Source organism: Prionailurus viverrinus, chromosome B4, assembly GCF_022837055.1.
Source record: "Prionailurus viverrinus isolate Anna chromosome B4, UM_Priviv_1.0, whole genome shotgun sequence".
Lineage (NCBI taxonomy): Eukaryota > Metazoa > Chordata > Mammalia > Carnivora > Felidae > Prionailurus > Prionailurus viverrinus.
The window spans coordinates 25,833,821-25,860,222 of record NC_062567.1 but is presented as its reverse complement, the minus strand read 5'-3'; the positions used below and the strand labels follow the sequence as shown (position 1 = coordinate 25,860,222).

The following is a 26,402-nucleotide window of genomic DNA, read 5'->3' as shown; positions in this document are numbered from 1 at the left end:
ACATCTGCATATAATGCTAGGATTTATATAGTAAAGCAGTGGTTCTCAGTCAAGGTTAGTTTTGTCCCCAGGGGACATTTGGCAATGTCTGGAGACTTTTTAGTTGACACAGTGGGGGAATGCTGCTATCATCTAGTGGGTGGAGGCCAGAGGTAACACACAAGATAGACCCCCCCACAGCAAAGAATTATCAGTCCCAAAATGTTATGGTGCCCAGGTTGAGAAACCTTGTGGTAAAAGGAAAGATAAATATACAAATATGAATACACAGTGTAGAAAGGTGTTCTCAGACATGTGCTTTTTTTCTTCAGCTATTAGAATTTTAAATTCAGTCATAGTGTCCTTATGCAAAGTGTCTGAAGAATATTCTGCTCTTGACTGACATCTAGTGAGACATTTAAAAATAAAAAGTAAAGCTGGAAGTTGAGATTAAGCATGTAAATCAGTTCCTGCTAATGCTTATTTTTCCACTGTTAGGAAATTCACAAATGAGGAATCTAGGAAGAGATTAAATGATTTGTTTATGGCAACTGAGAAATTATTAGTTGAGAAGGAATAGAATGTAGTAAACTCTTAGCTGAAAAATTTATCTCCTTTATCTTTCACTTATGTATTCCTGATTTAATATTAGAACTTAGAACGTAAAATCTTTCTTGTGGTAGTTTTTTGAGTTACCCAGGTGTAAGGCTTTTTGTGTTTTAAAAGATTGTCTGAAATGATAGACTTTTAGAGACACAGGAGACTGGTGTGATTTAATCTGATCCCCTCATATACAGAGATGAAAAAAATCAGTTTTGGAGAGATGAGGTGATCTAATCCAATGTCATACAGCTTGTTAGTGCCAGATCTTGAACTGGAACCCACAGATCCTGACTTCTAGTGCACGATTCTTTTAGGATAAGGAAAAGTTACTAAGTACACTTTGGATTCTATTTGAAACTTTTATGTTTTCTTTAACCAAATCATGAATATTAATACCATTGCATTGTTTATTCTTTAGAAAGAATATATACATCTGTATGTATGTTTTAAATAAATTTGTATGTATTTTCTCTGTCTCATGTTTCATTCAGTTTTTATTTGTAAATGTTATGCCAGTTTAAACATGAATATTTCACATTTTCCACAGGCCACAACCCCTCCAAATCAAGGACGCCCAGATTCTCCTGTCTATGCTAATCTACAAGAACTGAAAATATCCCAGTCTGCGCTCCCCCCGCTGCCTGGGAGCCCAGCAATTCAGATTAACGGAGAATGGGAAACTCATAAAGATAGTTCAGGGCGATGTTATTACTATAACAGAGGAACACAGGAAAGAACCTGGAAACCACCTCGTTGGACTCGGGACACAAGCATAAGCAAAGGAGATTTCCAGAGTCCAGGAGACCAAGAGGTATGAGTGATTAAGGAAATCAACCAGTGACTTACCAAATTTTCTCTGTTTCTATTATTCAAGATAAAAGAAGTGAATAGGTTTGTTTCTTGGTATTAAAATAGTAGAACACTTGAAATCTCTAAGATACTAAATGTTCTTTCCAAGTTTCATTATATTAATGCTACTTTCTAATATCTAACTAATAGACAGTAGCTAACCTTATAATGTACTTACTAGTTCCAGAATTAACTCAAAGTTGCTTAGTGCCAGTTGTAGAAGATACTAATTTGGTTATTGTTATTGCTGAATCAGTGACATTTTATAGAAAAAGGAAAGAAAATACAGATGTGACTTAGCCAAACAAATAAAAACAAAGTTATTAGCTGGTTAAAACAGACATTTTTCTATATTGGTGCGGTATGACTAAGATACTTTGACAGTTTTTGTCAGTCAGAAGTACAACATCACTTTTTATTTATATGTAAGGAAAATGAGTAAATGTAATCCTTTGTTATAAATGAGCCACCCTGTAAAGTTTGACCATTCACTTTCAAGTCATTATTTTCTCTATCAAGTGTTCATACTACCTGTCCCCTACCTTTGTCTCACCTCTTTGAGGCTGGTGCAGTGAACCTGGCCAGCCATATTTTGAGTAACTCTCATGTCAGAAGTCTGGAGGGATTCCTTAGGACTGTTCAAACATGCAGGAGAGGCTTGGGTAGAATTGATAGAACGGAATTAAAATCTCCTGTTTGATAGACGGAAGCCCCTATGCCCGCATAGGACACCTTGGTCTTACAGAAAGTAGCTGGATTGTGTAATAAAAACAGAACTCCAGTCACATAGGAGCTGGAAAAATCAGGTAGCACATCTTGTATTTAGCAGAATCTAAAAGCTTTTTGTAGTTAATAACTCCTCGTCTTATTTTTCAGTTGGTTATTTATAGCTTTGGTTTGGTGGTAACTTGTACTTTTAGTGTTCAAGAATGAGATTGAGAATAGTGAGAGAAATTTGCTCATGTGTTACTATAATAAGAAAAATGTTGGGAAAATTATTTGAATTGTAGATCTAGAAAGATTTAAAATTATATTGTCCTGTGTATGGATAATAAAGTAAAATCTAATAATTTGGAAGAATTAGGGATTAAATTAAATTATAGAATAATTTAAAGGAATTTGAAGTATACACAGGAATTTTCAGTATGTTTTTTAGCTTTCCATTTTAATAAATACATGAGATTGATTTGTATATGAGAGTCTCAGTCTCTGCACAGATTGTTTCAAAATAGTTATTTCCATAGTAGCTGGAGCACATTTTCCAGTAACCTCTTGAGAAAGGTTGCATACATAATATTGAGACTTTATGTGTGAAAATGTTTATATATTTTTTTTAATGTTTATTTATTTATTTTGAGAGAACGAGAAGGGGAGGGGCAAAGAGGAAAAGCAAGAATCCCAAGTAGGCTCAGCACTGTCAGCATAGAGCCCGTTGCAGGGCTCCATCTCAAAAAGCATGAGATCATGACCTGAGCTGAAGTTAAGAGTCGGCTGCTTAACTGACTGAGCCACCCAGGTGCCCCGAGAAGGTTTATATTCTGCTCTTATATTTAATTGATAGCTTGCCTGAGTGAGTATAGAATTCTAGGTTGGAAATCATTTTTTCTCAAAATCGGAAAGCATTTTGAACTTCACTTTGTGGCCATATGGATCAACTGCTTGTAGGGAGTCTCCAATGTCAGAACCATTAGGTCTTTCCTTTTAGACTAATGAGTCTTCACCGAAGTCTTAAAATCTTCCAGGAAAGTAAGGGTTGCCAGGGTCTTGGTAGTCAGCACTTAGTGTGCGTTTAGTCTCTCCTCTTTCTGCTTGGTACTCATGTCCCAGTTGTGCGTGTTGTCTTTCAAATCAGAATCTTTTTTCCCTCTTAAGAGGGAGTGAATTCCTGTACTTCTGCTGGGAAAAGGGAAGGGTGCACACCTAGCGGTCAGGCCTGAAGGAAAGGGATTCTGGCAATTTTAGTGCTCATTGCAATACCCTCTCTTCATCCCCAGTTCAAAGAGGACCTAATACTGTCAGTTCCTGAGCCATTTGAAGATTCTGCTCCGCAAAGTGGTTGGATTTCACTTCCCTCTCCAACTCCACCACTACCCCCACCATTTTAGACTTTGCTCTTTGCAGATAATTTAGTCTTTTGTTCATCTGCTTCTCAGCTTCCAGAGTTTTGTGACTATTGTCTCTTCTTGTGTTCTCCCTGTTCTTGGGAGTTTAGGTCTTTCTATTAAAGCATATTTGAGTACTTCTAGTGGGGATTGAGAGGAAATAAGTGTTCAATCATCCATCTAATTCAGGCTTATTATTTTAGTGTTTAGCTAGAACAGTTGTTCTCAGCTGGAGGTGGTTTTGCCTCCTGGTGACACTCCATGTCTGGGGACATTTTTGGTTGTTAGAACTCAGGGAGGGCTATTGGCATTGATTGGGTGGGTAGAAGCCAGAGGTGCTATCAAACACCCTATGATATGAAAGAAAGCTCCCACAATGAAGAATTATCTGGTCCTAAATGTCAGTAGTGCTGCTGTTGAGAACCCTGCCGTATAAGTGTTAAGGTGCATGTATATCAAATTTGAAAGTTAGTATCTTCTTGCTCTTTAAAACCATACAAGAACCGTGTGCTGTTTGCTGTTCTTGTCTTTTATTTCTGTTTTTAGCCCCTTCTTTGTACATGGTGTCTCGTAAATTTGTCCTTGTATTTAGCACTTTCTTTTCTCACACTCCTTTATGCAAATTAGATATCTTGGTTAACTTTTGGTTAACTACTGTCTTAAGTATGTACTTTTAAATTTTCTTAGTGAAGATTTATTAGTGATAGAATCTAGTTTTGTCTGAAAATTTAATTTTCCTCATATTTGAAGAATATCTTTACTTGATAAACAGTTCTGAGTTGACTGTTTTTTCCTAGTTCACTGACTATTTTATTCTCCTGTTTTCAGGCTTTCATTGTTGATATTGCAAATTCAGCTCTCAGTTTGATTGTCATTCCTTGTCTCTTCTCGCTGGCAGCTCTTAAATTCCATGTCTGTAATTTTCCTATGATGTGATTAGGTGAGGGTATCTTTATTTCCTGCCAGGGTTTTTTTGAGGTTCTTGAACTTGAGGAGCCCTGTCTTTGATTAGTTCTAGAAAATTCTTGGTCATCTATATATAGCCTCTGTCCCATTTTCTCTTTCCTCTCATTCTGGAACTTTGATTAGAGGAACATTTAATCTGCTTACATTGGTCATGTCTCTTGATTTCCCTTATACTTGTGTATTATGTCTCTAGGTCTCTCTGTGCTTCTCAATTTTTAGATGTAGTTCCAGTTCACTATTCTTCACCTTTATTTGTTTTTGCATCTTTTTTCTGTAAGTTTATTTATTTATTTTGAGAGAGACGAGACCGTGTGAGCAGGAGAGGGCAGGGAGAGGGAGACACAATCCCAAGCAAGCTCTGCACTGACAGTCCCAATAGGGGGCTCAAACTCACAAATGGTGAGATCATGACCTGAGCCGAGATTTAAGAGTTGGACACTGAACCAACTGAGCCACCCAGGATCCCCCTTCTTTATTTGATATTAAACCAATCCTTGAATTTTAAAAACCTGTTAGTTTTTATTTATCTGGGGGAGCTTCTCCATCTTGTTACTTTGGAAAGTTTTAAACCTAAAGAATAGAATAGTGAACATCCATATACTAGATAGCCTTATTAGTCAAGATTTACCAGTTTTAAATTTTGCTACATTTGCTTTATTTCTCTCCCTCCTTCTGCTCTCTACCCTCCAGTAATTTTCTTCTGAACCTTTTGGATAAGACAACATAATATTTTATTTTCTAAGGATAAGGACATTTTCTAGTAAAACTTTTTTTTTGGTGAAAAATAATTTATCATACTCAAGTTTAATATTGGAATACTATTTAATACATAGTTAATATTCCGTGTTTCTCATTTGTCAAGTAATATCCTTTACATTTTTTTTCCTGGAATAAAAGATCCAGTAAAGGATCATATATTTCATTTGTCCTATCTTTCTTTAGTCTTTTATTTTTTATAATTCTAGTATATAAAGTCTTTAAGAGTTGGATTATGCTGCTTTTTTGCTGACTCTAACTTACAGTGTTTTGTTTCACATCTTGTCCGTGTGTGTGTATTTTAAGATGAGATTATAGTTCATATATAGGAAGTCTTTAGTGCTGGGGTTGACAGTCTGTTCCATCAGAGAGGATTTGCTTTTGTTTCTGCCAGGAAGTTAGTATCCTGTGAACATTTGAAACTGAATTTTCAGCTTTAGTTTTTATAGGCCACCTAGGTTGTAGTAATTTGGATTGCATGAAGACTGGTTTGTGGCTGGAGATTCTCCCATCTTCCCTCCCATTCTTCCATTATTTGGGAAGATTCCTGTGATTTCTCTTGTGTGGAATAAAGGGACAAAATTTGTTTCTGGTTAACTGATAATCTGAGGGTATAATTCTTTGGGGTCCCAGTTCTTTATTTTCAGGGGGGAATTCTGTTAGACTCCCTACTTTTGGTAGTCTTGAGTTCTGTTTCCCAATGCTTCATGACTTTGAAAAGTAATGTTCTAGTTTGGCGATTGGCAAATGCCTTCAAAGAGAAAGCTGGTCTTTATATTCTACTTATACTTTTGGATTCTTGCTTCTACTTAGTTTTGACTTCTGAGTATTTCTTAGTCAGTTTCTTGCTTCTTGATAATTTTTTAAAAAAATTTGGGGCACCCGGGTGGCTCAGTCTGTTAAGTGTCCAACTTCAGCTCAGGTCATGATCTCGTGGTTCATGAGTTCGAGCCCCGCATCAGGCTCCTGTGCTGACAGCTCAGAGCCTGGAAACTGCTTTGGATTCTGTGTCTCCCTCTCTCTACCTCTACTCTGCTCGTTCTTTGTCTCTGTCTCTCTCAAAAATAAACTTTTTTTTTTTAAAGAATGTGTTAACAAATTTAATATATTAGGGGTGCCTGGGTGGCTCCGTCAGTTAAGCGTCGGACTCTTGGATTTGACTCAGGTCATGATCCTGCGGGTTTGTGAGATCGAGCCCCACATCAGGCTCTGTGTTGACACAGTCCTTGCTTGGGATTCACTCTCTGCTCCTCCCCTGCTCATTTTCTCTCTCAAAATAAATAAACTTAAAAAAAATTAATATTTTAAATTGTTTTAATCCAGGTACCCATTTCAGTACCTCCCTGTCATTCCCCTGTAAATGGGACATCTGTGTAGCCCCCTTTATTTCTACTAGGCCATGTTTGCTGCAAAATATATACCCCAAAGTTACTGAGCTAAGTATGCTGCTGAATGGAGTTATGAGTATATAGCACAGTTAACATTGACAATGCTTGCCAAAAATAATCTAACTTTTATTTAATTGCCACTAAATAGCTCCTTTCTAGCAGTAAACAATCAAGGTCTTCAAAGTACTCCTGGTTCTGTAATGAAACACATTGAGATACTGGAGGTTTCTTTTCATGGAAGAAAGGAACATCTTACTGCACAAAAATTGGGAAATGATGGGAGCATTTTGCCAAGTAGAAAGTCATATTTACAAAAAAAATTGATTTAGTAACTTTGTTTCCTAAATTAATTTTACTAGTTTTTTTTATTCAGGTATAATTAGCATATAATATTTTGTTAGCTTCAGGTATACAACCTAATGATTCAATATTTGTAAATATTATAAAATGATCACCACTATCTAGTTAATATCTGTCACCACTTGATTATAGAAGTTTTTGTCTTGTGATGAGAAGTTTTAATATCTACTCTCTTTGCAACTTTCACATATGCAATACAGTATTATTAACTGTAGTTGCCATGCAGTACATTATATCCCCATGACTTACTCACTTTGTAACTGAATTTCGTGCCTTTTGTCTCCTTTGCTCATTCAACCTGCCTTCCCCATCTCTGGCAATTACAGTTTGTTCTCTGCATCCATGAGCTTGTTTTGTTTGGTTTTGAGGACTCTACGTAAGTGAGATCATATAGTATTTGTCTTCTCGCTCTGCTTTACTTCACTTAGCATAATGCCCTTAAGGTCCATCCATGTTGTCACAAATGGTAAAATTTCATTCTCTTTTAGGGCTGAATAATATTCTACTGTATAGATTTCTTTTCTCTGTTTCTAAAAGATTTTATTGTACTTTGCCTACATGAACTTATATTTTAAGTGGCCTCAATTAAATAAAAATAAATTCTGATTTTTGCAATAAGTTTTCATTAAAAAAAATTCCTGTTACAGAACATATATAGCGCACTTTATGCAAGGCTTCTGTAAAGTTGTTTATGTCAGTTTTTGTGTTATGTTATTATTAGTATGTTTGTATCTTTAAGTTACTTCTAAAACATTGAGAATCTACACATTTTACTATTTTAGACCATTTAGTATTTTAGTATTCTGTGGTGGGAGAAAATGCAGTCTGATTAAGTAAGATTTAATTGTAGAAACTATTTTACCTAAAAGTGACCCAGGAAAGGTCATTTGCACCTGAGAGTTAATCTAGTAAATATTTGTTGAATTAATGACATTTTAGGGCAGTAAGTAAATTGCTACTCACATTATGATACTTCTTGTTTGAAAAAAGCAGAGATTAGGTTTTCTCCGTCTCAATCGCTTGTCTTATATGTCTGGATTCTCTCATGCTTTTATTTATTTTTATTTGTTTTTAAAAATTTTTAATGCTTATTTTTGAGAGAGAGAGAGACAGAGTGTGAGCAGGGGAAGGGCAGAGAGAGAGGGAGACACAGAATCTGAAGCTCCAGGCTGTGAGTTGTCATCACAGAGCCCCACACGGGGCTTGAACTCATGAACTGTGAAATACAACCTGAGCCAAAGTCGGAAGCGCAACCGACTGAACCACCCAGGCGCCCCTCTCTCATGCTTTTAAAAGTAAAGTATACCTAAGTTACTTCCATACTGAATTTTTTCATCTATCATGTTTGAATTTTTTTAATATTATTTTTTCTTGTTTTGAAGTTCAGTTCCCAACCATCTTTAATAAACGTTTGGTTGAATGAGTTAGGAAATCTTGCCAATAATTTAGGATATAAAATACAGTATTATAAAACTAATGTCTCTTACCTCTCAGTTTCACACATTTAAAAAAATAATTCAAGATCTATTTTTTGAACACTGTCAGGCATTTGTCTAGGAACTTGTATATATAGGTGAGTGAGAATTTTTAAGAAACTCAGTCTAATGAAGTACCCTCATCCCCTATTTTGCTTACACATGGATGTGTATACCCATACACACATTCCTGTCAGTTTTTAACCTGATTTTGGTTCAAAAGCAACATTAAATAGAAGGCAGCATTTTTATCTCTCAGTCTGAAAACATTGTTTTCAGTTTTATTATAGAGAATTTTTCCAGGTTTGCATTATTGTGCTAAAATAACCATTATTAATTTCACCTTACCACTTACAGTGTACTCTTTGAAAGACTAACAATTTGTTTTGAAAATATTGAGATATAGTCAAGATATCTTAGTGCTTCAGCCAGATACAGTTTATTGCTTAGATTTGCAACTGCTGCATATATATTTTTTTTTCAAAGAAGAAAAATACTTATGTTTCTGACTATTTATAGCTTCTTTCATCAGAAGAAAACTACCACAGCATTTGTTACAGCCAGTCAGATAGGCAGTGTGGTTCTCCTCCAAGGGGTTGGTCAGAAGAGTTGGATGAACGTGGGCATACCTTATATACCAGTGACTATACTAATGAAAAGGTACATTCTTTTTTTCTCATCTAGTTTTCTTGGCAGAATCTTCTCATAAAATAGTTGTGTACTCAAGTTTGGTATTTTAAAAACTCATGAAAATATTCTTTATTGTAATTTTGTAGTCATGGCAATTGACAACATGAAAACTCACTATAACTACTGATTCATGGTTTTAAACTTTATAATTACAGTGATTCTTGTGGTGTCAAAACCCATTTAAGACAAATCTTTATAAGAGTAGACCTATTGAGTGTCATTCTGTTTAAACTTCTTCAATAAACATATTTCTTTATATTTTTTGCAGGGGGAATGGTTTTTAGGGAATCGTTTTCTCAGCATGTGTCACTATGATAAACCGCTTCACTTTCTATGCTTTTTATTTTATAACCAAGTTACGTAAAACAAAAACCATGAATCTAGTTATTTTATGATTGATTAACTATTTTGGGAATGCATATTGAAATTTTATGTATTATATCTCGTGTCATCAGAGAAGGTAAGGTTGTGCTTGCCTAGAGAATAGACCTTTGGGAATAAATGGAGATGGGCTTTTACCCCTCATTTCTGCTTTAATTATTTGACACTAGAACATAAGGAAACATTAGTTTTCATTTATTTCACAATTTTGTTTATATTAGCAGTGCTTAGTCTTTTGCCCCTCATATTCCCTGTATTATTTTATGCGAAGTTTTATTAGTATTACTTAAATCATGTTGAGTAAGAAATTTGTTGGCTACAGGAGGTAATTCCTAAGGGTTTGCATTAAGTTTGGCTTAAATTGTTCAATAGTTTTATATTTGAAGATTAAAAAAAATTTTCTCTTGTTAATTTCTCAACCTTGTTTTCAGAGTGAGTGTGGCTCTGTGTCTGGTGTATATGTGTATCTGTGTATCTTTGTTACATATTTCTTACATTAAGTGGTGCTTGACATTGGAACTAGCTTGACACACTGGAAGAAAGAGAGAGAAAAGAAATTCAATTAAAGAAATTAATATTGAGTTTACTTATTTTTACCAAACTTAAAATACACATCTATTAGTATAAGTTTGTAAATTTCTTTTATAGTGTTCTTGAGCAAGTAGAATAAAATTCCTAAGAAAATATCTAATATCTCTGGTTGTATAAGCTTAAACTCACTTTTACTTAAATTGAAAAAGTAACACCTATTTTGTTTTTATAGTGGCTCAAGCATGTTGATGATCAAGGTAGACAATATTACTACAGTGCAGATGGATCTCGGTCAGAATGGGAATTGCCAAAGGTAATAAACCTTAACACTGAATTTCTGTTTTAAATAGCAGATAAAATATTATCTGAAAATGGCTTCAGCAGATTTACTTAAAATTTTTATTCAACCTTTAAAGAACAAGACTTTTTTTTCAGAATTCACTGAGAATCTTTTTGGTAAATTTTTCTAAGATGTGTATTATCTTTATAATACTATATAATACTGATAATTTCTATTCAAAAATTCTGGTTTAACTTGAAATCAGTTTTTCATCGTTCCTAGAGATAAGCATCCCCTTCAGTGCCAATAATGACATCTTATACCTAGTTATCTTGAATATATTGAATTTTCTACGTGAGGTTGATTTTATGTTTAATCTTTTTTTTTTTTAGTGTTTATTTATTTTTGAGGGAGGATAGAGCACACGAAAGTGGGGGGTGGGCAGAGACAGAGGGACAGAGGATCCAGAGCTGGCTCTGCACTGACAGCAGCAAGCCTGATGTGGGACTCGAACTCACAAACCGTGAAATCATGACCTGAGCCAAAGTCAGATACTTTACCGACTGAGCCATCCAAGTGCCCCTAATCTTTTTTTTTTTTTTAGGACTAAAAAAAAAAGCAGCTCAATATTCCAGTTTATTCTCATATGTAAATATGTGTTGTAATTGTGTCAGTAATTAGCAGCATGTGCTGATAAGATATTCTGGGCTCTCACTGGATATCTCCTTTCAGATAAGTACACTAGGGCTGAGTTTAAAAGGCAGCAGGTGGGGCGCCTGGGTGGCGCAGTCAGTTAAGCGTCCGACTTCAGCCAGGTCACAATCTCGCAGTCCGTGAGTTTGAGCCCCGCGTCAGGCTCTGGGCTGATGGCTCGGAGCCTGGAGCCTGGAGCCTGTTTCCGATTCTGTGTCTGCCTCTCTCTCTGCCCCTCCCCCGTTCATGCTCTGTCTCTCTCTGTCCCAAAAATAAATAAACGTTGAAAAAAAAAAAAAAGGCAGCAGGTTTCAGGGTGGTCATGTACTTGTCACTAGTAGTATTGAGATCATTTTAAATGATATCAAGCAGGCTTTTAAATTTTAATTGGTATATTATTTTGATGTTTTAGAAAACAGCCATAGTCAGCAGACGTATCTGTAGTGTTCATTATCAGGTAAACTCCAGTTTTTAAAAAAATTTGTCTCTTTACCAAAGTCAGTCAATTTAAAGAAAAGTATTAGTATAAAGATACATATAGAAAAACTCACTGTTACTAAATTGAAGATTGGGAAACACTATCTAGTAAAGTAGTAATGATGGTGGTTTCTTCCTATGTGAAGGTTATCTGCCTCTAATTCTTGTATGAAATTATAAGGGTTGATATTAGTAGAAAAAGATGAACCGCTTGTACTTGACTTTTAAGAACATCTTTGTGGCCTATCTTGAGCCACTAGCATAAGAACTCCATTATAAGTCTGGCAGCTTTTATTTTTAGTATTATCTTTTAATTTTGAGAGAGAGAGAGAGAGAGAGAGAGAGAGAGAGAGAGAGAGAGAGAATATGAATCACAAGCAAGCTCCATGCTATCAGCATAGAGCCTGACCTGGGGCTCGATCTCATGAACCGTGAGATCATAACCTGAGCTGGAATAAAGAGTCAGACACTTAACCCATTGAACCACCCAGGTGCCCTTAAGTCTGACACCTTTTAAAATGTTTACATTTCAGGGTGCCTGGGTGGCTCAGTCATTGAAGTGTCTGACTTCCACTCAGGTCATGATCTTATGGTTTGTGAGTTCAGGCCCCACCTCAGGCTCTCTGCGGTCAACACAGAGCCTGCTCTGGATCCTCTGTCTCCTTCTCTGTCTGCCTCTCCCTCCCCTCTCTCTCTCAAAAATAAACATTAAAAAAATTTTTGTAAATAAAATAAAATGTTAAGATCTCAAAGAACGATGTAAGTTGCTATAATGCAAACTTAACATTCGGGGATAAGGGTTGGGGATAAAGGAAATAATAGCTCTTTTGGTTAATTTGACTATCAAGTGCAGCTCTGGATTTTTCTTGTGTTTAAAAAAAGCCTTGTCAAATCTTCAAGTGACTATTTATATTCACATATTTTAGCACTTATTTCACACAGGTACTTTCTCTTTTGTCCAGCTCAGCAGAAAAAAGTATTTCATATTTTTAGTAGTTTCAAAATGAGAAGTTGTATTAAAATTTATGTATAGACAATAGGTACTACTTGGGCGCCTGGGTGGCTCAGTTGGTTAAGCCTCCGACTTCAGCTTAGTTCGTGATCTCATGGTTTTGTGAGTTCGAGCCCCACATCAGGCTCTGTGCTGACAGCTCAGAGCCTGGAGCCTGCTTCGGATTCTGTGTCTCCCTCTCTCTGCCCCTCCCCCACTTGTGTTCTGTCTGTCTCAAAGATAAACACTTAAAAAAACACAAATGCTATCTGCAACATAATGTATTACTGGTTTTTTTGTTGGTTTTTTTTTGTTTTGTTTTATGTTTTTATTTTTTTTAAACATTTTTTTTAACGTTTATTCATTTTTGAGACAGGGAGAGACAGAGCATGAACGGGGGAGGGTCAGAGAGAGGGAGACACAGAATCTGAAACAGGCTCCAGGCTCTGAGCTGTCAGCACAGAGCCCGACACGGGGCTTGAACTCACGGACTGCGAAATCATGACCTGAGCTGAAGTTGGCTGCTTAACCGACTGAGCCACCCAGGCGCCCCTATGTTTTTATTTTTGAGAGAGAGCAATAGTGGCAGATGGGCAGAGAGACACAGAATCCTCATCAGGCTCCAGGCTCTGAGGTTTCAGCCCAGAATCTGATGCAGGGCTCGAACCCACGAACTGTTAGATCATGACCCGAGCCGAAGTCAGACACCTAACTGACTGAGCCACCAGGCGCCTCCATGACATATTACTGTTAATGACGATAAGTTTTATATTTTAATTACAAAACTCCTTTATGCAAAGAGTTTTGAAGATATCACATTGTGGGTTTTCTTTTTCTTTTTAAGACTTAAGTTTTTAAAACAGTTTTAGGTTTACAACAAAATTGAGAGGAAGGTACAGAGAATTCTCAGATATCCCCTACACGTGCATAGCCTCCCCCATTATCAACGTTGCTTACCAGAATGGTATATTTTTTACTAAGGATGAACCCACATTGACACATCATAATCCCTGAAGTCCATAGTCTACTTTAGGGTTCATTCTTGGTATTGTATATTCTGTGTGTTTGGTTAAAAGTATACTGACATGTCCATCATTATAATATTGTATGATGTATTTTCACTGCCCTGAAAATCTTGAAAATCTTGAAAATCTTATGGATGGTGAGAGTCAAAATATGTTAATACCTATGTGCTGGGAAAAGAATATGTATTTGGGGACATAATTATTCAATATTGAGAACTATGTAACAGTGATTGGTTGTATTGGGCTTATAAAATATGAGATCTGCTTTTACTTGAAGACATCAGAAGATAAATGTGCTGGAAATTTAGTTCACTGAAAGTGATTTAGATTATAGAAGGCCAATATTTTATTAATATATTATTAATTAAATAATTTAAACATATATTAAATTTTTGTTCCACTTGACAAATTCTCATTGTAGCTCATATAAGTATGTCAAATATCATTTGAGTTATAGAAAAATCTTATTGTATTACATGTTCTTTCATAGTAGTTTCTGATTACCTGGAGTAATGAGATCAAACACAAGCTGCCTTTTGAGCGATTTGTCTCAGGTCAGGGTCCATTGAAAGAAGAGGCTTCCAGGATGACCTTATGTAAGGAGCAATTTGGAACCTATACTTAACTGGTAGCTAAATATTTGTTTGTTTTTGTATTAACTCCTATACTTTCCTTGGTCAAAAGACTTAAAAGTTCACTATTAAGAAACTTGTTTGTGGAGATGCCCTGGATGAAAGAAAGAAGAGAGGCAAGGGACTAAGTGATATCAAAACCTTTAAGGATAGTTCCACAACAATGGAAGTGAGTGCTGATTGTGACCAGGAGTGAGTCATTAGTTTTGTGATATTATCTCATTTTCTGCCAATATTTGCCACTTGGACAAAGTCAGAATGGGCAGTTTCTTGAACTTCTAACTAAATTGGATGTAGGGAGGTTTGATTTGGGTACAGTGGGAATGAGGAAAAAAGACAAAATGTTTTAGAACCATTATTTAAAGGATTTTTACTGTATGATAAAGAAAATTATAGGTTAAATTTTGTACTCTAAGCAATTTACCACTTAGTAAATCCAAAATAAATTCTATCAGATAGGTTTGTAACTCCCAGTGCAGATAGATATTAGAAACTTAGCTAACTATTTTATGAATATATCTTTGTCAGCTCTGTGTAGGTATTATAATGGATCCAAATGCATAGGGCATGGTCTTTACCCTCAAGGAGTTTGCTGTAAATTTGGAAAGAAGAAACATGTTCATATGACAGCTAAGTGAGACAGAATACATACACACATATATTTATGCATACCTGGTTCTAAATTGGGTGTAGGTGAAGGGGATCATAAAACTAGACAGGAGCAGGGTGCCTGGGGGCTCAGTCGGTTGAATGTCCGTCCGACTTCGGCTCAGGTCATGATCTCACATTTTGTGAGTGCAAGCCCTGTGTTGGGCTCTCTGCTGTCAGCATAGAGCCTGCTTTGGGTCCTCTGCCCATCTCTCCTTTTCCTCCCCGACTCGTGTCCTCTCTTTCTCTCTCTCTCTCTCTCAAAAATAAATAAACTAAAACAAACAAAAAACTAGACAGGAGGAAGGACTGGGAGAGAAAAATAAGGATGAATGAAAAGAGAACAAAACAAAATGTCCCCCACTCAAAATGAGTCTGGTATCCAAAATTGTAAGTAAAACACATAAAGAACCCCAACACTTATATAAACATGAAAAAATCCAGAATCAGAACATTGTACTCCAGTTGAAATTACTTTTTAAAATAACTTAATGAAGACTTTATAAATATGTTGTAGATGTCTAGAGTTAAATGAAGTATTTCATTTAAAAAGAACAAGAAATTATGAAAAATAAATACAAATGATATTTTAATAGGTGAATATGATAAAAAATAAATTGGAAATATTTCAGGTGAGGGACGCCTGGGTGGCATAGTCGGTTGAACATCTGACTTTGGCTTAGGTCATGGTCTCACAGTTTATTGAATTTGAGCCTGGCATCTGGCTCTCTGTGATCAGCATGGAGCCCACTTTGAATTCTCTGTCCCCCCACCCCTCTCTGTCCCTCCTCCGCTTATGCACACTCTTTCTCTCTTAAAAATAAATAAAACATTTTAAAAAAAGAAATATTTCAGATGAAGAGATAGTGCGATAAAAAATGTGGGTAGTCAGTAGTGTAAACTACAGACAGAAGGGCAGAAAGATAACAAATATTAAAGCATAGTTAAGAGAAATGGAAGATGGGTGAGAGGTTTCCTGTATTCATATACTAGGAATTCCAGAAGAGGAGAATGGAAAAAAGATAGGGAAATAATATTTAAAAATATAATTTCTAGGAATTTTCTAAAATTGAATGAAGGCATAAGTCTTTAACTAGAAAATATGCCTTAAATACTGACTAGGATATATAAAAATAAATCTAGTGTTGACAAACTTTACTGGATATTCAGAACTTCAATATAGGGAGACAGTTGTAACAACCATCAAAGGGTAAAGGACCATATTACCTACTGTGGTAGAGTGCATCATTGGATCCGTTCTGCACCCACTCCTGTATCAGTGCTCTTTGCTGTGTGCCTTGTAGAGGCCTCCCACTGTGAGTGGAGGTATATTCTGCTGTTAACTGAGTTCAGTCATGTGACTTGCTTTCCCAGATGATTTTTTTTTAAGTTTATTTTTTTTATTTGAAAGAGATACAGTGTGAGTGGGAGAGGGGCAGAGAGAGAGAATCCCAAGCAAGCTCTGTGCTGCCAACACAGAGCGATGCGGGGCTTGAACTCATGAAACCATGAGATCATGACCTGAGCTGAAACCAAGAATTGGATGCTCAACTGACTTAGCCACCCAGGTGCCCCAGCTTTCCCTAATGATTTTGAGCAAACGTGTCACAAGTATAGTATTGAAATGAGCATGTGCACCAAAAAATAAAGTTTTAAAAAATGAACAGAGCTTCAGAGATCTGTGGGGAAAATACAAAAGTGTTAGGTATTTATGATATTCATTTTATTGGAGTTCTAGAAGAAGAGGAGAAAGAGTGTGAAGCTGAAAAATATTTGCAGTAACGGTGTTTGAAGACATCTCAAATTTGGCAAAAGGCAAACCAAGAATCTGAGCAACACTAAACAGGATAGACCCAAAGAAACCCACATCTAGACATAGTAGTCAGATTTCTGTAAACTAAAGACTTCTCTTTCCTTTCCTGCTAAAATAATCTTGAAAGCAACTCAACACAGTAGCTGCAGGGTAATAGTGGTTTGAATGGCAGTGGATGTCTTATCAGAAGCCATGAAGCTAGAAGGAAGTGGTATAACATTTTTCAAATGCTGAAAGAAAAAACTGTAAACCCATAATTGTACATCCAACAAAAATGCTCTTCAAGAATGAAAGTAAAAGAGACATTTTCAAAGGAAAGGAAAGTAAGAATTTTATTACCAGTATCACGTTCTTAAAGAATTACTATAGGAAGTCCTTCACACAGAAGGGAAATGATAACTGAAGAAAACCTGGAACATCAAGAATGAAGAAAGTACAGTGGAAAGGGTGAATATCTGAGGAGACTTGTCTTGAGTTTTAAAAATTATGTTTGACATTCAAAACAAAAATTAAAACATTTCTGAAGTACTCATTGTAGTTAGGAATGATACTTTTTTAAAGTTTATTTTGAGAGAGAGAGAGTGCATGTGCATGAGCAGGGGAAGGGCAGAGAGAGAGGGAGAGAGAATCCCAAGTAGGCTCCCCACTGACAGCACAGAGCCCAACATGGGGCTCAGTCTTACAAACCATGAGATCATGACCCAAGCCGAAATCAAGAGTCAGCGCTTAACCAACTGAGCCACCCAGGTGCCCTGGTAGAGATGATACTTAAAACAGCCAAATACAGTACCATAAAGAGGGGAGAGTAAAGTGATACCACTGTTAATACGTTTTCTGCATTTCACTTGAAATAGTAAAATGTTGATACTAGTACACTGTGGTAAATTAAGCATGTAAATTGTAATTCCTAGAGCAGTCACTAAAAACCAACAAAAGATATATTCAAGAAACTATAGATGAATTAAAATCTAATAGTGAAGACTTTTCAAGTAGTCCATAGGAAGGTAAGAAAGAAGAAATGTGAATGATAAACAGGATAAAAAACAAAATGGCAGCCTTAAATCTCATGGTTTGTGAGATCAAGCCCTGCATCAGCCTCTGAGCTGACAGTGCAGATCCTACTTGGGATTCTCTCTCTCCCTCTCTTTCTGCCTGTACTCTACTCATGAGGGTACTCTCTCTCTTTCTAAAAATAAATAAAGAACCTTAAAAGAAAAAAAACAACTACCCATTTCTCTAGTAAAAAGTCAGGTTTGAAATGTGATAGAAATAAAGATCCTCTTTACATTAGCAGCAGTGGCAACAAGAAGAGTTGTAACTACTGATACACCAATTAAAGGTTTGTAAGATCTTAATGAAGAAAATTTCAGAGCAGAATGGAAGAACATAAAACCTGAATAAATTGTGCAATATGCCATTGTGGTTTTGGACAGGGAGGCCCAGTGTTAGTGCAGTGTCCACATTAATCTATAAATTCACTGCATTTCCACTTACTTTTTCCCTCTCCACCTTTTTTGGAACTGATGCTAAATTTTGTTGACAAACAAAGGTCTATCTATGAAGAACCCAAGTATTCCTGAAAATGGGAGGTGGGGCATGTGAGGGATGAGGTTCATGAAAATAAGTGATTAAGATGGGTAGTAAGAGCACACATACAGAGAAATAGACCAGAATAGAAAGCTCAGATCTGGCATTACAAATCGATGAGTTAAGCATGGACTATGCAATAAATGTTGCTAAGATTATTGGTTATTCTCATGGAAAAAAAAATGAAGTATAGATCTTGACTCATGTCATACTTAATGATTAATTCCAGGTAGATGAGAGATGTAAATTTAATCAGCAAAACTTTAAAATCTATATAAAAATATCTTTGACTTCAGAATGGGAAGGATTTCTTAAAAAGACTACAATAACGAAAACCTATAAAAGGAAAGATTGACAGATGTGATTACATCAAATTAAACAAAACACTAATACAAAAGGTACCTTTTAGGGGAAAAGCTGAGCTATGGACTAGGAAAAGGTGTATTAAACTCAAGAACTCAAGTAGGTTACAAATATTTAGAAGCAAAATATATAAAGAACTTCCTGATCCTTTCTGTATGTAAGAGAAAGTCCAGTTGAAATTAGGCAAAATACACGACTAAGCAATACACAGAAGAGGAAAAAATGTAAATTAAAACACTGAGCTAGCGTTTCACCTTTCACATATTTTTTAATGTGTATGTGTACTTAACATTTATTTTATATATACAAATGCATATAAATTCAGCAATTCCAAGTAGGGCAGTGCAAAGCATTATGTTCTGCTGGTAGAACTATAAATAAATTAGTACTGCCACCTTAGACGTATCCATTTGTAGCAAAATGGTTAAATTGTGGTGTTTACATATAATGTAATATTCTATAGAAGTGAAAATACATGAGTCAGAATTGCATAGTCAGCAGCATGGATATGTTTTTTACAATAACATGTTGAATGCAAAAAGCAAGTTGAAGAATGATGCAATATGTGGTCTGATTCCATTTATATCACTTTTAAAACTCCACAGGTAAATATATTTATAGGTGCATAAGTATATATCAAAGTGTGATGAGAATGATGACCACTGAATTATATGATGCTGCTGGGGGGGGGGGGGAATGGAATCTCAAAGATGTGTTCAGAGGGTCTCTAACATGTCTATAATATTTTCCTTTTTTTTTTTAAAGGGTACTTAAAGCAATGTCTTCTATTAGATATGCTAAAACTTGATGGTGGGTTTTCATTAGAGTCTTTATTCTTTTGTATATGTTTGAAATAATTCAAATAAAAGTTCATTTAAGATTGTTAAAAAGGTGTTTTTAATGGGATTAGAAAAGTTTTAAACTTAGCCGTCTTTTTAACTAGATGCGCGTGTGTGTGTGCATGTGTTTTAACTGTGGGGTAGTTATTTTCTGTTCTTTGCACACAACTGTGCAAAAATAACAATTATTTTTCCTTTCTCTAATTATGTGGTGCCTTGTTTTTGTCTTCTGTCTATGCAGTATTTTCTGTTTGACATTTTATTTATGCTTTGTTTTTATGAACTTACTATGCCCTAGTAAAACCACCAACACATTTACAATTGTGCTTATTACCCAGTTTAGTTTTATGTTATCTTTGATACCGTGTAGAAAGGATTTCTCAGCAACTATAGTAATTATAAAGCTCATAAGCTAAGGTAGGTATCTGTTATGGTTTGTATACATGTCTCTACACAGCTATACATTTTAGTTCTTGCGATGTTTGTATTGAAGGGAAAATGTATTTCTGTTTTCACTTAGAGACTTCTGGCAAAGAATTTTTGGGGGTGTAGCCTTTAAGTTTCATCTTTGTTCATTCTAGAAATGATCCCTTTGTGAACTTCTGTGACAGATTTTAAGATTGCTAATTGTTAAGCAACAGTGATTTAAAAACAAATGCCGTATGTGACTGCCTGGCTTTGGCAAATTTTAATGTGAAGAATGAAGTAACAGATTTGGGAGACAGTTTAGGGGGCCTATATAGGCTCATTTTGGGGACTAAAAAAATGGCATAGAGAAACATGTTGGAAGATTTTTTAATATTAAAAACGTTCCTATAATATAATTTTACTGGAATTGTAATGAATCATTAAAATTTTAAGATTTGATGGGCTTTTTACAGGTGAGAGAAGTAGATAGGTATTAGGTGTCCTTTGCTTTCAGGAGAAGAATGTAGCCTGTAATTTTTTGTCGTTTAATTATGTTTTATTACTTATAATTTATTAAAATTGGCTGTATAAATCAGTATAACTCCTAAACGTCATATTTCTGAAATGTTTATGCTTGCTGATCTACTTGACATTTCAAACACATGATTTAATACCTTACTGGTAATACATTCTTAATTTTCTGTGTAATTTTAGGGGGTAGTTATTTTCTGTTCTTTGCACACAACTGATATATTCAGGATTGGTCTTTCCAACCAATACCATCTCTGTCTTCTGGTCTGCTATGTTTTACCACTTCAGAGAAACAAATAATATGTTTGGCTTATAAATGAAAGCAAAAATAAAAACAAACAACCCTTTAAATGTGAGGATACTGTTTTATATGCAATAATTATTTTAAAAACCTAAACCAAAAATTGAATTCATGTGGATTTTTGAATTAGAAGGAACCTTAAAATAATAAATTTGTTCAACAACTTCGTTCTACAAATTATAACTAATATTTACTGAGAATCTACTATTAGGGCAATATTTAGCACTTTTTACACTGCTTAAGTTTTTTTTTTTTTAAGTTTATTTTGAGAGAGAGAGAGAGAGAGAGAGAGAGAGAGAGAGAGGCACACAGGGAGAGGCAGAGAGAGGGGGAAGGAGAGAGAGAATCCCAAGCAGTCTCCGTGCTGTCAGCCCATAGCCCCACACGGGGCTCCGTCTCACAAACTGTGAGATCAGGGCCTGAGCCGAAATCAAGAGTCTGACACTCAACCCAGTGAGCCACCCAGGTGCCCCTATACTGCTTAACTTTTATAACACCGGTGTGAATGAGACGGTGTTTCTGTTATGCCTGTTTTACAGTTGGTGAAACGGAGACCCACGGAGACTGAATATTTATTTTGCCAAGCTAACGTTAACTTTGTCCAACACCAAAACCCCTGATCATCTCAGTTGTGCCACAGTGTGGTCAAAGATGAGAAAAACTGAGACAAGAAAAATTCCTGTGATGAACTTCGCCTAACATTATGTGTCATTTGGAGCCTGCATGTTTAGATTCCACTTTTGTTTCTATTATTTATGAGGTATAATTTTTTTTTTTTAGTATAATGCTTCATCCCAACAACAAAGAGAAATAATTAAAAGTAGGAGCCTGGACAGGCGGCTGCAAGAACCGATAGTTTTAACAAAGTGGAGACATAGCACCATTGTGTTGGACACCAATGACAAGGTAGGACTTCTTGAGAAAAACTGTTGACAATATTGGCATGTTCTTTATTCTTTATACTTTTATCTTTTTCCTTAGGTGGATCTCCTATTTTGGTGACTACTGTTTTATTATATATAGACAGCAGCAATTTATCCTGGAATGGGTTTTGGTTTTGAAGCTTACTGATCTTTGCACAGTGGACTGACTTATCTGTGGCTTAATAATGTATACGTTTGAGCCTAGTAGGTGATAAATACTTTTGATAACCCTTTTTAAAAATCATATATCTGTTACTGTTTATCTTCAGTCTTCCAGAAGTTTTATAGTAAAGACATTAGTTAATTTTCTTCATCCCCTGGGAATATCGGAATCCCACTCCTCTGTTTCCCTAATTGTTCTCTGCACGAAGGACTTTTATCAATCTGAGAAGTAATGTTCTCTGTTTCAAATAAGGGATAAATTTTGATGCAAACATCAGAATGGAAAAGCCATAATGTTTTTAACTTCCTTGTGAGTTTTCTCTTTATGTTGTATCTTCATTTTGGGGATGGAGTAGGAAATTCATGCGAATTTGTAGAACATCAGCCATACTAATGTAAAAATGAAAGGGCAGTAGTAACACTCTAAAACTAAAAAACTTATTTTAAAAAGATATCTGTCACTGGGGACTCTCTTATTTTATCATAATCAGACTTTTCCTTAGCATAATTAACAGGTTTCCTACATTTTCAGGTGTGTGAGTGAAAACAGAATGATTCACTCCTAAGGCGTGTTTCTCTATGCCTAGGTACTTTCAGATGTAAATTCCTTTATAAATTATATCAATCAGTCAAAACAAGTTGGTTTTTTGTGTTTGTTTGTTTTTTTTGTGACTTTAATATTTTTGTGAAATTAAATGGAAGGCTTTTTGTGCAGCTGTAGAAGCAGTCTACACACATTATGTTTGTAAGATAAACTAATAGAACAACAACGGAAGTAGTAGATCAGTTTGTAATTTATATTTTTTAAGAATATTATGTGATTTGAAAGTAGAGAGCATATCAAAGGAATGAAATTCTGGAACCTGTGCTATTGAAGAATGCTTCAATATTTAAGCATTGGGATTAATGTGAGTAGGTGAGATTCCTAGAGATTTTTAATAGAAAAATTTATTTAACTCCAAAAACCAGATTATAATTCATTGTAGACACAAAGCTTGTGTATGTTGTCATATATAATGCTCTAAGGCAAAAGCCATTTTTAAAAAAAATTTTGTTTATTTTTGAGAGCTAGAGAGACAGAGCATGAGTGGGGGAGGGGCAGAGAGAGAGGGAGACACAGAATCTCGAAGCAGGGTCCAGGCTCTGAGCTGTCAGCACAGGGCCCAATGCAGGGCTCGAACTCACGGACCGCGAGATGACCTGAGCCAGAGTTGGCCAAAGTTGGCCCAAGTTGGCCCATTGAGCCACCCAGGTGCCCCAAAAGCCATTGTTGAAACAACCCCACTCCCTCTTCATTCTCGAATAAAAGGGATGATTACTTTGCAGATGGAGACTTAGTTTCTTACTCTTGTAAAATCTTTTTTGAGATTTATTTTCAGTCTGTTGTTAGAATAACTTGCCTGAAGTTCTTAGGACATTCCTTCTTTTTTAATGTTTATTTATTTGAGAGAGAGAGAGAGAGAGAGAGAGAGAGAGAGAGAGAAGAGAGAGAGAGAGAGACAGAGTAAGAGGGGGACAGAGGATATGAAGTGGGCTCTGTGCTGACAGCAGAGAGCCGAGAGCCTGATGCAGGGCTTGAACTCATGAACCATGAGATCATGACCTGAGCCGAAGTTGGACACTTTTAACGAACAGAGCCACCCAGTTGCCCCAGACATTTCTTTTTTTACCTGATTGTTTCAGAGTTCTGATAGCCTGATTTTCTTGCGACCAGAGATTTACTTATTTTTGGTAGAAAGGTCTTTTTTTTTAAATACCCATACCTTAAACTTTATAAATGAAATCATAGATAATAACTTCAAGTAAGCTTTTCTATTTATTATCACCACCTAGTATATACATTAAGATTTGAGGAACTATGCCAGAACAAACTAGCTGAGTAATGTATGATGAGGGTTAAAGGATGTGTCACTTGAAATGTAATAGAAAGTGGGGTGCTTGGGTGGCTCAGTCAGTTAAGCGTCCAACTCTTGATCTTGGCTCAGGTCATGATCTCACTGTTCATGGGATCAAGCCTCGCTTTGGGCTCTCTGCTGGCAGCTTGGAGCATACTTAGGATTCTCTCTCTCTCTCTCTCTCTCTCTCTCTCTCTCTCTCTCTCTGTCTCTCTCTCTCTGCACCCCCCTCCCCGCCCCTTGCTTGTTCTCTCTCTCAAAATGAATGAATAGACTTTGAAAAGAGGAAAAAAGAAATAATAAAGAAACCTAATACTATGTAGCAAATGTTGTCATGATGATACAAGTCCTAATTCAGATGTCAGACAACTTTGGAGAAGGTAGATGTGTGTATATCTGTTTGTATATGTATATGTGTGGGTGCACTGTTCCTGCCTATGTATGTTTTTTTTTACTAAAACCTCATTGTAGACATTTAGATATACATGCACATACATTTATAAATATACATAAATAAGTGTAAAAGTTTTGTTATAGAATTCTACTTGTACATATATTATTACTTCATTTGCTGTGGTTTTTATTTCTGTAGGACTGATAATGTCATGAAAAAAATCGTCATTACCATTCACTTGTTTTTTAGTTTGTGGGTCATCAAATCTATCTTTTCTCTTTTTTTCAAACTCTTAATATTAGACACACAAGAAATTAAAAAGTGAAACATCTGAAGCAGTCAGAAAAATAGTTAAGTGAAGCTATACTAGATATGTGTAATTTCTTTTTGTAAAGATACATTTGATATGCTTTTAATGTTTCTTCATTAGTAATATAGGCTTTGAATGTTTGATTTGTAAGATTGTCCCTTCAGGGATTTTCTCTGTAAACTTTCACTACTATCTAGTTTCTCTGTTTACAAACTTTATATGGTATAAACCTGAATATTTTTTTCCAAGTGAATGGATATGGAGTGGATGGGTTTTTTTTATCGTGTTTTAATACAAATTTCCAGGTTTGTTAACAGTACCTGACTTCATAACCATGGTAGACTGATAGAGATGTGAAGATGAATGTGCAAACACATTATTTAGTTTTATAAGAAAACTAATAATAAGTGTTGGCATATGATTTTTCTAATTCTCTTTTCCTAAGATTATTCATAAAGCATTTAGGGGAATGGAAAAAATTAAATGGAGTTTGGCTGTGGGTACCAAAAATGTTTTTTCAGTCTTGTCTTCTATGAAGAGTCTTGTAAACATCTGTGGTGGAAATCACATAACATGTCTTAATATTGAGAAACCAGAATTGCTTTTAAAATACACACCATCGATTTGCTCCTGTTATATATTCTTGTAGGCTTAGACATTAAAACATTTTTTTTCTGGAGAGTTATTAATCTTTAAAGTTTTTTTGTGTGTTTAAAAAAATCTTGTTTATTTCTAGTAATTGAAAGTTAGCTATAAATTACTTTAAATATTAATAACCATTTAATTTAATTTACATAGATAACCATTAACCAAAAAAGTTTTCATTCTGGCAGTTGCCACGTCATTCCTGTGACTGTTGCTTGCCTAATCCCGGGTATTCATACCTGCCGTACCAAGAGCCAGTTAGTATGGTGACTAATACATTTTTATCCATAAGTGTTTAGATTTTACCTATTTTAAATGTGGTCAGTTGAAGCTGATACAACATCATGGTATTAAGGCAACATGCATCATTTCTTTTGAGTAATTCTGTATGCAGTATTTAAGTTTAACTGTAATTAGAATAAAATATGTCATATTTCATTAACTTTAAGACATCTGTATTTTATAAATCAATACCATACTAGTTTCAGAGCTGAATATAGAAAGAAAATAACTAGGAAGAAAATTTTTTAGCTTCCCTTATTAAGCTCTCCCACTGCAAATAGAGGGAGAAATATAATGCTATAAAATAGAGTAACATTTTTCATTACTTATTTCTTGTAGGAATCTCCAACTGCCTCAAAACCCTGCTTTCCTGAAAATGAATCTTCTCCCTCTTCACCAAAGCACCAAGATACAGTTAGTATGATAGCATATAGTATAATATAGTCCAGTTATTTCAATCAGTTTCAATAAGTTAATTTTCTCTAAGTATAACGTTTAAATATTTCTTGGGCTTCTATTAACTTTCTTTGGTTTTTTAGATAATAATCATAAAATAGGTTTAAATTAAGAATTTAATCATTTTATAGACTTAAAAGCCCCCTTTTTATGCAAAATATGGTATCTTCATGATTAAATAATTTATATACCATATTTGTAAGTGACAAATTTATATTTGGTTTTTTAAAATAAATATAACATCCCTGGAAAATACTGTCAAATTATACTTCACTCTTTTTTCCTCAGGACAGCAGTCCAAAGGTAAGCAGTTTCCCTTCTTCCTAATGAGCACAGACACCACTTTTGTTCTGTGCTGTACAATTCAATGACGGGTCTAAGCCAGAAGAATATTAGAGGTCTGAACTCAACTTTAAGGTTGCCCTAAACTGAAAACCTCCAGATGACTTCTCTTCAGAGACCTGGTTTGACTTGGATGAAAGTTTACTTAATCTGTGTATTGCAGTCCCTCCTGGTCTTCCCTGTATTGGGCTGATCCTGCTAGACCCCTTCAGTGGCTTTCCTTTTCTTTTAGAATGAAGATCAACATTTGTAATGAGGACTACAAGACTGAGCATGCTCCAGCCTTACCTCACACTTCTTGTGTCCTCCTTTTCCCTCCTTGCTT

The 26,402-nt window shown here is 35.4% G+C and overlaps 1 protein-coding gene across 3 annotated transcripts in view; it reads left to right on the top strand.

The window, feature by feature from the left end:
* The window catches only part of ARHGAP12 (Rho GTPase activating protein 12), a 122,080-nt gene that overhangs the window by 64,146 nt on the left and 31,532 nt on the right, over positions 1 to 26,402 (top strand). Inside the window, exons 4-9 of one of the 3 annotated variants that reach the window (XM_047865780.1) lie at positions 1,130 to 1,393; positions 8,998 to 9,138; positions 10,313 to 10,393; positions 21,449 to 21,574; positions 25,619 to 25,693; positions 26,024 to 26,038. In XM_047865780.1, coding sequence (XP_047721736.1) covers positions 1,130 to 1,393; positions 8,998 to 9,138; positions 10,313 to 10,393; positions 21,449 to 21,574; positions 25,619 to 25,693; positions 26,024 to 26,038 — 702 coding nt within the window. The remainder of the gene's footprint in view (positions 1 to 1,129; positions 1,394 to 8,997; positions 9,139 to 10,312; positions 10,394 to 21,448; positions 21,575 to 25,618; positions 25,694 to 26,023; positions 26,039 to 26,402) is intronic. The other 2 variants (XM_047865782.1, XM_047865781.1) reach the window with 2 other exon arrangements.